Below are 13,637 nucleotides of genomic sequence, written 5' to 3'. Positions count from 1 at the left end.
AATAACACGTCGAATTTCTGGTAATGCACATTAGAGTTGGCACTCAAACAATTATTTTCAAAAAAATGGCACTTAAGTGATTTGGATGAAATTTTTGGCACTAAAGTGAGTGCCGTACATAATTTTTGGCACATATACTATTCTTCCCCCCTTTTTTTTTCATGAGCAATTGCATTATTGAGCCAGAACGTTTCTAATACAAAAAGAGGTGGTCAAAATTTATGAAATTAACATCATTACAAGTTTTTAAAGACAACAGGAACTAAAGTGAAAGCGAATTGACAGGAAGTATTCTTTTCTTGTTAAATTAAATACCCTTTCTTTATGCTGCGTCTTCAACTTCCTTTTTACTTTTTTATTATAAACCTTTCCTCTTTTTCCCTCCACTCTGCCGTGTCCTTTACCCAGCTGAGTGCTTTTGCAACTACCATCCTTGGCAAAGAAAATTTATTTAATCCGCCCTTCCTTTATGCTGTCTCTCGTACTTCCTTTTTATTTGTTTATTGCAGTCTTTTCCTCTCTTTTCTTCCCTTCCGCCGCGTCCCTTACCCAGTTGAGTGTTTTTGCAAGTATCATTCTTGGTGAATTCGAGCATATCATCTTCAAATATAGGATACCAACACTAAATTGGTAAGTTTAATTAACATGTCGGTATAATAGAGCCAATAAGATGTCGGTAGATCATCGCATAGTTGCTAAATTGGAAAACTCAAATAAAAGTTGGTAGTTTCAAAGAAAAATTAATCATTTTAATTGGATGATACGAGCCAAAAATAAATGTTGATAATATCTGGAATTGTTGGTAATTGGATAGAATCAAATAATACGGGTACTTTTCCAACATGTGACATGGCCAAGCAAGCTACCGTCAAATTCTTGTCACTCACAAAATGCGATGTTTACCGGCGTTTTCATGAATTTATCAGCATAGAAATTATTTGGACACAACGAAACCGTTAGGATGCACGTGTGGATTGTGTTAGAGAAGTCTCGTATTAGAGAATTGATGTAGTATGAAATAATTAATATATCATAGTTTGTCTATAATTTATTGGCTTAAGCTTTTGAGTAAATGTGTGTCCAACTGAATATATTGACGGGTATAAACTTAGGCTCCCAACAAATTGGTATCAAAGCCGACACGATTGACATTGGATTCGAGGCCTACTTCGATGGACCCAAATATAGATGTTGAGGACTCAGGCTCCGCCTCAATGTTGTTGGGCCTGACTTTGATGGACATAGATGCGGCGACCGGAGTCTCAAGCATGGCCTAGATGGACCTAGGTTGGTGTGCCGAGATCGTGGGCTCGATTGGTCTTGGGCATCTAGCGCCCATAACTAATCATATTTTGGAAAATGATTTTTGATTTTCTAGGAAGGAAATCAGCTTTGATAGGAAAACATTATCCATTAATTCATTTCTTAAGAGATTCAAATGCCGAGAAATGAGGAATTTTCCTGAAAAATGTTATCCGTGAAACAAATGGAGCCTTAAAAGAAATCAATTCGATTTAGAAGGAAATCAATTCTGACTCTCTATAAATAGATAGGAGCAAAAACGATTTTTCTCTAAAGAAGATTCTAGACAGATTAACTTGCCATCATTTTCAACACCCAAATTATCACACAAAATGAAGATGTCGATAAATTGAGGAAAGATATTATTTATGTTTTCATATTTCTTACCAATTCGTATTATGAATACTCTCTTCAAATATAAGTTCGCGTAAACTTTGGTACAGATTTGATTAATGTGAAAATTATTTCCCGTTGACACCAATATTTAGAATAATGTAAGGAATACAATCTTAGCATTGCTAGCCTACTTAGGATATTATTTCATGTACTTTCTCTGTTTTTCTTTTTCCTTTTTCTAATCTTTGGGGACAAGAAATGAGCAAATGGAAACGAAAATTCTTTTCTTGCCAGAGAAAAAAGTTAATTGCACTCCCTTGCTTTCCTCTGCGTCCGTTGACCGGAAACGTGTTATCCATGTTTCTTATAGTGGGATTCATGCTTGACGTAGATGTAGAGTAAGCATCCACTCATTGATTATCCGCCAAGTAAGATATATTACCCAATCCGCATCATGTTAATTTTCAAATATAAGACTTCTCTCACACACTTCAACGTACATCAATCTAATTCATGATGTATTGTTCTGCATCAACATGAGGGCCCACCAATCGTCCATCGGTTATGATATTATTTATTAGGAGCGCCCAGCTTAAGCCCGATATCTTTGCACGAAAAAATCGCTCGTAGAAAGCTCAAGTCCAAGCCTATCATCATGTTATCATAGAAAAGTGCCCAGATCACCCATATTAAAATTGTTCTTTTGTTTTTATGGAGGCACTTTAAATCCTTGTAGACCAGCTAATTGTGACATTCTCAACTCAGTAAATTGAATGTACAAGTTAAGGGCATGCATGACGACATTTCTGGAGTGGAATTTTTACTCTAGAAGTGCTTCCGGAGCAGAAATCTGTTTGATAAAGCAACTTCTGTAATAGAAATTTATCTGGTTACGCAACTTCATTTTTCTACTTTTGAAACATTTTTTTACTCCAAAAATAATTTTGGAGCCGCTCGAAGAAGTGAAAAAATTTTCTTTTCTTCACAAGTAGAAAAATCAATTTATGACATGAAGTTGATTTTTAGTAAAGAAGTATTGCCATGCGCGCCGTAAGTCAATAGCATTTTAGGAAACTACGCTATTCGCAATGAGCTCCCAAAGTGAACCGTACTGCTCTATAAGAACTAAGGTCAAGTCCCCAAAAACACACACACACTCTCTCTCTCTCTCTCTCAAATTCTATCATTTCTTTCTCCAATTAGAAGCTGAATTAGCCAAAAATGAGGGATTTGAGGGAAACGAAACAAAAGACGGCGACCGCAACGGCGCTGGCGCCGACCACAGACTGCAATGTCGCGATGGGCAACATGAAGTCCCTGGAAACTCCCATGGGGATGCTGTTGCAGATCGAGCTCCTAGTCATTTTCACCGCCTTCTTGCTCCTCTTCCTCGTCATCTTCGGCTCGTGGCGACGTCGCTGCAACAACGACAAATTCCGGCTTGTCGTCTTCACGGCCTACACTCTCTCGACCTACGTGCTCACCTACGCACTAGGCCTCATGCACGACGCTCCGCGGCTCAACGAATTATACCCCATCTGGGCGATGTTCCTGATGATCGCATTCGGGAGCGCCGACTCTATCTCCGCATACAGCCTCGAGGACAACGAGCAGTGGAAGAGCTACAATTGGCAGATCATCATCAAATGGATTTGGGTGGCCCTGTTGGTAGAGTTGTACTTCCGCCACAGGTCCAGCTCGGTGGTCGCCGTGACCGATTCTCTCTTCTTCGTCTTGGCCTTGAAGTCCAACGAGAGGGCTCAGGCCATGATGGCGGCGAGCCAGCATTCTTTGGAGAGGAACACCAAAGTGGTTGCTGATTACATGAGCGTGGAGGACGAAAGCGGGGGCGTTTCACGTGGTGAAGTTGATCCGGTTTGCATGACAGGATATACGTTCTTGGTTAGGGGTGAAGAGGAGAGACCAAGACGGGTGAGTTTCTTTGTTCTTGCTAAGCGATTTATCAAGAGGCGTCTAGGGACGGAGGAGGCCACGCCGGCGTTGGACAACCGGATGACACTCGACAAAGACGACTTGATCACCGTTGAGAAGGTCTATCTATAATCATTTTTTGCTTGAACCTATTATTGTAAATTCATCACGAGTAATAAGTTTAAGAAGGAAGTGCTGGGATCCGAACTCTTGACCTGCACTCTCATAAGTTGTTAATGTGTCTAACCAATATGTCTCGATCATTAGGTGGAGGAAGACTCAACATAATATGACACACTCTAATGGACCATGTGCTAGGCGCTGCGTCGGTGTTTTTCGGTCAAAATTGATCAGAATGACTCAATTAGTGTAAATACAAAGGTTTAGATTGAATTAGCACAATTGTAATAGATTTGAGACCCCCTCTTTTTTTTTTCCCCCATTACAACCACGTACTTAAACAATTTTAACTTGGACATATCCATATATAAAAGCTCAAATCTTCACTCAGGTGTGGGAATGTGAAGGGAGGCTCTTAAGAAGCTCGGGAGGAGGAGACCCCCACAACAAGCTCAAAGACATATGCCTCTCTTTTGCACTCTTCAAACACCTGCGTTTGACATATGCTGGCTACTCATTGCCCCAAGAGGCTCACGAGAAGACATGGAACTTGATTCGCCATGGATTGCTCTCGCAAGATGATGGTTACAAGCGAGCGTTTCAAGTCGTCGAGGTCGAGCTCACCTTCTTTTTCGATTTCTTCTACACCAAGTACGGTGTCATATTCCAGCCCGGCATGTTGTATAACAAATTGTTGGAGTTTGCGACTGTTGTTATCGGCATCTGGGCTACGACATCACTCTTGAAGCATCACAAGAGACCTTATAATGACCGTCAACTGGCCACACTGCCAAATGGGTTGAGTGTCGATGTACTCGTGACCAGCGTGACGATAATCTTGTTCATCGTTGTGGAGCTCGTGCAGTACTTCTTCATGGGTTTCTCAGAATGGGCTAAGGTGATATGGATCTGCCAGTATGTGCAGAATAAGTCATGGCAAGAGAACATGTGGATTGAGCGGATGATCAGACTGGTATGTGGAGTCCGGTTGCTGAAGCCATGGGAGCGAAAGCTTCGTCAGCACTCATTCCTTGAGTCATACTTGTATAACCCCTCCTGGTTATTGAACAACGCATTTATGGCGACCTATATTGATCAAACTAGGGACGGCCAGAGACAGAGCACGCCGATCCAATTGCCTGAAGAAGTGAAGCAAGCGGTGTTTCATGCTCCGAAGTCGAATTACGGTACTAAATTGGAGAATGGACAGGCCTCACTGAGAGTGAACAATGAGTTCCAGAAGCTGCTGTGGGCGTGCCGGCTTGAGACGCAGACTCAGGTCATAATGGTGTGGCACATCGCCACCAGCTTCTGCGAGCACCAACTGTCGCTAGGAAGATCAGACTCGCCAGCAACGAGGAGGAGTTTCCTCGCGGCAACTAGCTTATCCAAGTATCTGGCTTACTTGGTCGCTTTTGCTCCACGGCTACTGCCGGATCACCCTTATGCTGCCGAGTACGTGTTCGATCAGGCGGTCATCGAAGCCAGGGCCTTCTTTCAGAAGTGCAAGAGAATGGAGGACCGGATTAAGAAGATGGAGGAGAACAGCAGTGGCCTTTCTGCACGCGGAGAAACTGTTATCAACCGGGGTGTTCGGCTCGGGAAGCAGCTCGCGAATGATATATACCTCAAGGACACGACTTGGAGGATTCTGGCCGACTTTTGGGTGGAAATGGTGTTGTATGTGGCGCCTTCAGACAATGCGAGAGCGCATGCGGAGCATTTGACTAGAGGAGGCGAGTTTGTGACTCACTTGTGGGCTTTGCTCTCTCACGCGGGGATCGAGAGAGCTCCTCCTACAAAGCCGCGTCATGCTCTGGCGAGAAGCAACAGCTTATGAATTAGTCCAGGGTACGATAACATCCATTGCAAGTGACCGGTGATTGCGATATTAAATCGTTGCTTATGTATGATCCATGCGGATCTCGCGCAAGTTGACTGCGCAGCGTATGTGGTTGCATCACTTGCAGCTCTCACTATGAATTTAATGTAATCCTACTGCTGCTGAAACAGCTCCATCATATGTATTCCTCAGAGACATCTTAGTTTTTCTGTAATATATCCAGGGATGGATTCACCCAGAATTTATTCCAAAGGAACTTCCTTGCTTATGATGGTTCTTGAAAACAAGATTATATAGCATAATTTTCCATTATTTATTGCATTCTTGCAGTGAGTAAGAACGATAATAAGTATGGTTAAACGGTAATTCCATTCAATGTGGATGGACTCTGTTTAAACTGATTCGTTGGCCACTTGATTTGGTATGGCTTGCTTTCTGCGATTAAAGGGTCATGGACGAGTATGTAGAGTCGTTGTAGCACTGACCAGATCGTTTGCAGAAGGAAAGAACAGAGTCATTCATCTCTAAGGATCATGTCGAGTCAAATTGGATCGATCCGCCTTGCAAGAAAGAAGTGCCTCCTGGGACACAAGGGTAGCATCCGAGACAGCAACTGTCTTACTTTCTTCAAAGCTTGTGCGCTAGATTGCTCATTTGGTACATAATCACGCAGTTGATGTTGCATCTGGGTGAATTTTCCAACTGAAGCTTATTTGGCTGGCACAAGGATTTGGCCGAAAGGATTCAGAAGCTGAGGAGTAGTGAATGATCGACTGAAAACTTGTCAATCAGAGCACGTACTTAAGGAGGCAATGCATGTACAAACTAGGCAATTTGGATCCAAAAACTATTTGATTTCACCATTTCGCGACATAAATTTAATGACTCAAATCTGCGGAATTTGATTCACCATGCATTTCTAAAAGGTAGAAGAGATATTGATTCAATCAGCTAAGTAGTCGTCATGCCTATCTAACCGAATGACTAAGCCTTTTGAAACATGTCACACGTTTCATTTGTTAAACGTTCAATTTATTGACTTGGCGGTCGAATCGGTTGAGTTGGCTGACCCAAAACCCGGAGGCTAAGCCAGTTCTTCGACCAGTCCGAGTACAGAAACATTGGTCAAATCTGACTTTTTTGCGTACGGCAAAAGTTCAAAGATATAGATTCAAAACATAGACCGAAGGAAATCCCAATGCAAGAAGGAATTCGATATAAAAAAGAACTCTAAACCATCATGGGATTTATGAGAGGCCATAAGTTAAGATTAATTTTGGAGGCCAGATTTAAAAATTCATGTTTCGTTTGTACTTCGTTAATCATGTCCCCTATTTCATTAACCTCATGTGCCGTTTTTTAATCTGATTTCCACGCGATATGGGGGTGTTAAAATATCCCTCGTCACTTATTTACAGGTTTTCTGTTAGCCTAATATGCATGAAGTCGCCTTCCACGTGATAGTTTGGGCTTTTAAATATAGGAAATGACACTTTAAATGGTTTCTAGAATTTTGATCCAATGTGCAATGTAGTCTCCAAATTTTGAATAGGCTGTCATTAAACTTTAATTCAATGTGCAATGTCGTCCCTCGGTTTTAATTTGTTAAATGTGGTTTTTGAACTTTTGATATATGTTCGATTTAGTCTTTGGGCTATATAAAAATCTTTAATGTTGTCCTTTCATTAATTCAAGTTCGGGAGACAATGTTTAATTTTTTTTTTTATATATAATTCAATGACTAGATTTAACATGTGCCAAACGTTTATAGACCACATTGAACACATCAAAAGTTCAGGAATAACATTGCACATTGGACTAAAGTTTAATATAAAAAGTTCCTAAAGACAACAAGTTCCTAATACAAAAAGTAGTGACCAAAATTTATCAAATTAACAGCATACAAGTTCCTAAAGACAACACACAAACTAAAGTGAAAGCGAATTGACATGAAATGTTCTTGTCTTGGCAAATAAAATTCGTTTAATAATTAATATGCCCTTCCTTTGTGACGTGTCTTCTACCTCCTTTTTATTTTTTTATCATACTTTTTTTTCTCTTTTTTTTCCCCTCCATTCTGCTGTGTCCTTTTCCCAGCTGAGTGTTTTGCAAGTATGGCTCTTGCTTCTTGGCGAATCGAGCGTCTCAATGTGTGCACAATCTTACCGTGCCTTCGTTTGGAGGACCAATTGGATCCCGACAGTTTCGTCATTTGCATTTTTAGTTCTTATAACCTGATATTTAGTCCCTCAGCTTTCATTATAATGCGATTTTGCCTGTATGAGAGTCCCGGGTTGGAAGTCCACGACTCAAGTGTGGCCGGCGCCGGGATCCGAGGCCTGCTTTGATGGACTCGGATACGGGCGTCGAGGATCTGGGCCTGACCTCGATAGTCCCAGGTCTGGTGGTTGGAGTCTCGAGCACAGCCCAAATGGACCTTGGCCGGGTTGCCGGGATCTCGGGCCCTAGTGCTGAGGACCTAACCCCACTGCTGCCAAGGGCTCGGGGAACAAGTTGGGATTCCCGTGTCCAAGCGCCAATACATACTCAGATTTTGAAAAATGATTTTCGATTTTTTAAAAAGGAAATCATTTTCTTGAATTTAAATTTTGGAAGGAAAATATTTTCTATCAACTCATTTTCCTTAGAGATATGTTATCCGTGAAATAACTGGAGCATTAGAGGAAATCAATATGATCTTGAAGAAGATCAATTCTAATTCTCTATAAATAGATAGGAGGAGAAACAATTTTTCTCTGAAGAAGATTCTAGACAAATTAACTTGCTAGCATTTTCAACACTCAAAATGATGACACGAAATGAAGATTGCAAGGGAAAATTTATTAAAAAATTTCTAAATCTATTATAATTGTGCCAATTCAATTATGATTTTTTTTGTTGCTAATTTGGTCCTAAACATTTTGTATTTGTGCCAAATTTTGATAATATTTTTATTTCTTTTTCATTTTTCCCCTTCCCCGCTATGGCCGGCGAGGGTCACCAGAGCTCACCGACCACCGGGCAAGACCATCTTCGCTAGGGCATCGCCGATTGCGTTGAACGTGGCCTCACTCGCGACGGGTGAGGCCATGCCAGCATTTTCCGTGGCCCCGGCGGGGCCGGGCTTGCCCCGATTTGGTCAAGTCCGTGGCCGCAATGGCCTTGCCCAAGCTGGGTGAGGCCGGGATATAGGGAAAGGGCTGTGAAGACCTAGTCGGCCGCTAGTGAGGGCTTTGCGGCCTTTGCGGACCATAGGGGGAAGGGGAAAAATGAGAAAGAAAACAAAAGAAACATTAAAACATTGAAATATTATTAAAATTTTGCCAGGTTAGTGCCGGCAATACCATGTTAGCGCCGACCATTCAAAGGGACTGAATTTGGGCAAATACAAAAGGTTTAGGACTAAATTGACACAAAAAAAGGGTCTAGGACTAAATTTGCACACTTGCAATAGGCATAGGACTTTTTGGTATTTTTCCATAAATCGATGAAAGCTATTTTCATGCTTTCATATTTCTTACCGATTCATATTATTTGGCGCGCTGGGATATTTCATGTACTGATATCATCATTCAATAAATATTGCAATCTTACATCACATTTATTCTTTTAATGGGAGGGTAAATATAACTTCTTGTGAACTTCGGCACAGATTTGATTGATGTGAATATTATTTGACGTTCATATCAATGTTAGAATAATATAAGGAGTATAATCTTAGCGTAGCTGGCCAACTTAGGATATTATTTCATGTACTTTCTCTGTTTTTTTACTTTCTTGATCTCTACGGAGGACAAGTAAGCAAATGGAAAGGAAAATTCTTCCCTTGGCAGGGCAAAAAGGTTCCCGCACTCCCTCACGTTCTCCGTTATACACGTTTCTCTGTGTGGGATTCATGCTTAACGTAGATGTAGAGTAAACATCTTAAATTATTGTTTAACGAACATTATCTTTATCTTTCCGACCAAAAAAAAAAAAAAAAACATTATCTTTATCTTTATCTGCTTCATATCACATAAGCTCTTCGACATGAGATTTCTCTCACATAACTCACGCGTGTATCTATTTATTTCATATATTTTTCTTCACCAATAACATAGGAGTCCACCTATCGACCATTGGCTCTGATATCATTTATATAATGCGTGCAGCTAAAGCTTGATACCTTCGTTTGAGGAGATCGCCAAGAGAGTCCAAATCCAAGTTTGTCAACATATTATTACGGAAAAGTACCAGGATCGCCCATATTATTATTCTTTTGTTTCTATTGAAGCACTTTAAATCCTCATAGACTAGCTAATTGTAACATTCTCCCCTCAGTAAATTGAATCCAGAAGTTAAGTCAACAACATTTTAGAAAACTGTGCGATTCGCAATGAGCTCCCAAAGTAAAACTGTCCTGCTCTATAAGAACTAAGATTTAGTACCCAAACTCTCTCTCTCTCTCTCTCTCTCTCTCTCTCTCTCTCAGAAATTCTATCGTTTCTTTCTCCAATTATAAGCTGAATCAAACAGGCGAACTAATCACTACCAAACATGAGGAATTTGATGGAAACGAACCAAAAGGCGGCGACGGCAATGGTGACGACGGCAAACTGCAATGTCTCGATGGGCAACATAAAGTCCCTGCGAACTCCCATGGGGATGCTCTTGCAGATCGAGCTCCTAGTCATTTTCACCGCCTTCTTGCTCCTTTTCCTCGTCACCTTTGGCTCTTGGCGACGTCGCTGCAACAACGACAAGTTCCGGCTTGTCGTCTTCACGGCCTACACTCTTTCGACCTATGTGCTAACATACACGCTAGGCCTCATGCACAACGCTCCATCGCACAACTCATTATTCCCCATTTGAGCTATGTTCCTGATGATCGCCTTCGGGAGCGCCGACTCTATCTCCGCATACAGTCTCGAGGACAACGAGCAGTGGAAGAGCCACAATTGGCAGATCATGATCAAATGGATTTGGTTGTTCTTGTTGTTAGACTTGTACCTTGACGACAAGTCCAAACCGGTTGTCACCGCGACCGAGTGCCTCTTCACCGTCTTGGTCTTGAAGTATGACGAGAGGGCTCTGGCCATGATGGCGGCAAGCCGGCATTCTTTGGAGAGGGATACAAAAGTGGTTGCTGATTATATGAGGGCGGAGCACGAAAGTGGTGGCGTTTCACGTGGTGAAGTTGATCCGATTCGCATGAGAGGGTATACTTATTTGGTGAGGGGTGAAGAGGAGGCAGCCGTGAGTAACATTGGTTGTGTTCAGGCATTTATCAACTCGTGTCTTGGGAAGGAGGAGGCCACGCCGGCACCGAACTACCGGATGACATTTGATGAAGACAGATTGATCACCATTGAAAAGGTATACCTACAATCTTCTGATTACTTTTATTTCTCTATACTTAGGTGATTTGATTTCATGTGGCATGTCCTAAGTCCAATGCAAAAATTTAAGTTATTAGATAGAAGGACACCTCTTACACATGTACGACCCGACTCAGTTATTTGTGAATTGGACTCGGGCTCCTATTTTTGTGTGAGCCAGTTGCAGTAAACTCATCACGAGTAATAAATTTAAGAAGGAAGCGGCGGGATTTGAACCATTGACCCATGCTTCGATAAAAGGTTTAAACTATCAGGTGGAGGAGGAGCGGACACAATAAGACATATTGTAACCACGTATTTAAACAGTTTTAACTTCGCCATATACTTATATACATACAAGCTCAACTCTTTCCCTCAGGTGTGGAAGTGTGAAGGGAGGCTCTTAAGTTCAAGAGGAGGAGACCCCCACAACAAGCTCAAAGACATATGCCTCTCTTTTGCACTCTTCAAGCTCCTCCGTTTGAGATATGCTGGCTACTCATTGCCACAAGAGGCTCACGAGAAGACATGGAACTTGATTCGCCATGGATTGCTCTCGCCAGATGATGGTTACAAGCGAGCGTTTCGAGTCGTCGAGGTCGAGCTCACCTTCCTTTTCGATTTCTTCTACACCAAGTACGGTGTCATATTCCAGCCTGGCAGCTTGAAAAACAAATTTTTGGAGTTTGTGACTGTTATTATCAGCATCTGGGCTACAACATCACTCTTGAAGCATCACAAGAGACCTGATAATAACTGTCTATTGGCCACACTGCCAAATGGGTTGAGTGTCGACGTACTCGTGACCTGCGTGATGATAATCTTGCTCGTCGTCGCAGAGCTCATGCAGTTCTTCTTCATGGGTTTCTCGGTATGGGCTAAGGTGATATGGATCTGCCAGTATGTGCAGAATAAGTCATGGCAAGAGAGAACATGTGGATTGAGCGGATGATCAGACTGGTATGTGAAGTCCGGTTGCTGAAGCCCTGGGAGCGAAAGCTTCGTCAGCACTCATTCCTCGAGTCATACTTGTATAACCCTTCCAGGTTATTGAACAACGCGTTTATGGCGACCTATATTGATCAAACTAGGGACGGCCAGAGACAGAGCACGCCGATCCAATTGCCTGAAGAAGTGAAGCAAGCGATGTTTCATGCTCTGAAGTCGAATTACGGTACTAAATTGGAGAATGGACAGGCCTCACTGAGAATGGACAATGAGTCCCAGAAGCTGCTGTGGGCGTGCCGGCTTGAGACACAGACTCAGGTCATAATGGTGTGGCACATCGCCACTAGCTTCTGTGAGTACCAACTGCCGCTAGGAAGATCAGACTCGCCAGCAACGAGGAGGAGTTTCCTCGTGGCAACTAGCTTATCCAAGTATCTGGCTTACTTGGTCGCTTTTGCTCCACGGCTACTGCCGGATCACCCTTATGCTGCCGAGTACGTGTTCGATCAGGCGGTCATCGAAGCCAGGGACTTCTTTAAAAAATGCGAGAAAATGGAGGACTGGGTTGAGAAGATGGAGGAGAACCGCAGTGGCCTTTCTGCAAGTGGAGAAACTGTTACCAACCGGGGTGCTCGGCTCGGGAAGCAGATCGCAAATGATATAAGACGCAAGGACGTGATCTGGAGGATTCTGGCCGAGTTTTGGGTGGAAATGGTGTTGTATGTCGCGCCTTCAGACGATGCGAGAGCGCATGCGGAGCATTTGACTAAAGGAGGCGAGTTTGTGACTCACTTGTGGGCTTTGCTCACTCACGCAGGGATCGAGAGAGCTGCTCCTTCAAGGCCGCGACATGCTCTGGCGAGAAGCAACAGCTTGTGAATTGCTCCTATGGATCATAGCATCCGTTGCAAGTGACCGGTGATTGCGATAATAAATGGTTGCTTATGGATGATTCATGTGGATCTCGCGTGCGATGTGTTGAGAACCAACCCAGCATCAACCTCAGCACCCCCCAATCCTAAGTCATAAAAAGGAACTTCATTTCCATTCTGTTGTTTTTAAAGGCTTTGGTGTGTTTTGCTTCTGTTAGTGCGTTGGCTTGCTGTTTTTGGATTGTGTTTGATACTTTAAGTACTATCTGCCGGTGTGTTTCCCTCGAATAATACTTGATGGGTGTTTGAGATTTCTCGGGACATAAAGAAGTGCGACTCAAGTTACGTGGTTGGAGTTGGTGTTGCGCGGACTTTCATAGCTTGGTAGATTTTGCTAGATAACCCCTTCTTAGTATCATCCTAAGTTGTGCCACCCAGATCCAGTGGCGGGTTATGCATGAGTGTGTGCAATGATAATTTAATTACAACATGCACAATAGTTTATATCATACACCGCTTTAATCATATAGAAAATAGAAAAATAGATTCCCAACTCCACAACCTGCAAGAAAAGAGGTTAGCCACACACTTCTCCTCTTATATCTGCTTTTTGCAAAAACATTTAACACTGATGTCGGGGACTTACCCGGAGTCCAAACCGCCAATCAAAAATGCTTTCAATAAAAATGAAAATTGGCCGAAGTCCACTAGGTTTAAAATTTTGAAATTCAATACATTTGCCCAGTGGAGTCGCCAAGTTATCGCGATCTAAATTTTCCTAGACTAGGCTAATGGATTGTTAAGCTAATTGTCTAAGTAACCTAACTCAAGCTCTCCCAAGCCCATACCAAATGGTAAATTAGGGTTTAATCAAGCCGACATAAAAGGAAAGTGAGGATTGCATTTGTCACTAAACCCGACCTCTAA

The 13,637-nt window shown here is 42.4% G+C and overlaps 2 protein-coding genes across 2 annotated transcripts; both read left to right on the top strand.

The window, feature by feature from the left end:
* The first annotated feature begins 2,798 nt into the window (after positions 1-2,798).
* LOC115742932 lies at positions 2,799-13,033 on the top strand. Its single transcript, XM_030677480.2, has 3 exons — positions 2,799-3,690; positions 4,082-5,549; positions 12,737-13,033. The coding sequence occupies exons 1-2, from the start codon at positions 2,860-2,862 to the stop codon at positions 5,528-5,530; spliced, it is 2,280 nt and encodes a 759-aa protein (XP_030533340.1). The 5' UTR covers positions 2,799-2,859; the 3' UTR covers positions 5,531-5,549; positions 12,737-13,033.
* Positions 10,855-12,717, top strand: LOC115742934. Its single transcript, XM_030677484.2, has 2 exons — positions 10,855-10,888; positions 11,270-12,717. Exon 2 carries the CDS (start codon positions 11,809-11,811, stop codon positions 12,715-12,717), a length of 909 nt encoding a protein of 302 aa, XP_030533344.2. The 5' UTR covers positions 10,855-10,888; positions 11,270-11,808.
* Positions 13,034-13,637: the final 604 nt, after the last annotated feature.

Source organism: Rhodamnia argentea, chromosome 9 (genome assembly GCF_020921035.1).
Source record: "Rhodamnia argentea isolate NSW1041297 chromosome 9, ASM2092103v1, whole genome shotgun sequence".
In the NCBI taxonomy this organism is placed as follows: domain Eukaryota; kingdom Viridiplantae; phylum Streptophyta; class Magnoliopsida; order Myrtales; family Myrtaceae; genus Rhodamnia; species Rhodamnia argentea.
Note: the sequence above shows the minus strand (reverse complement) of the source record. Positions and strands in the feature narration are given on the sequence as shown.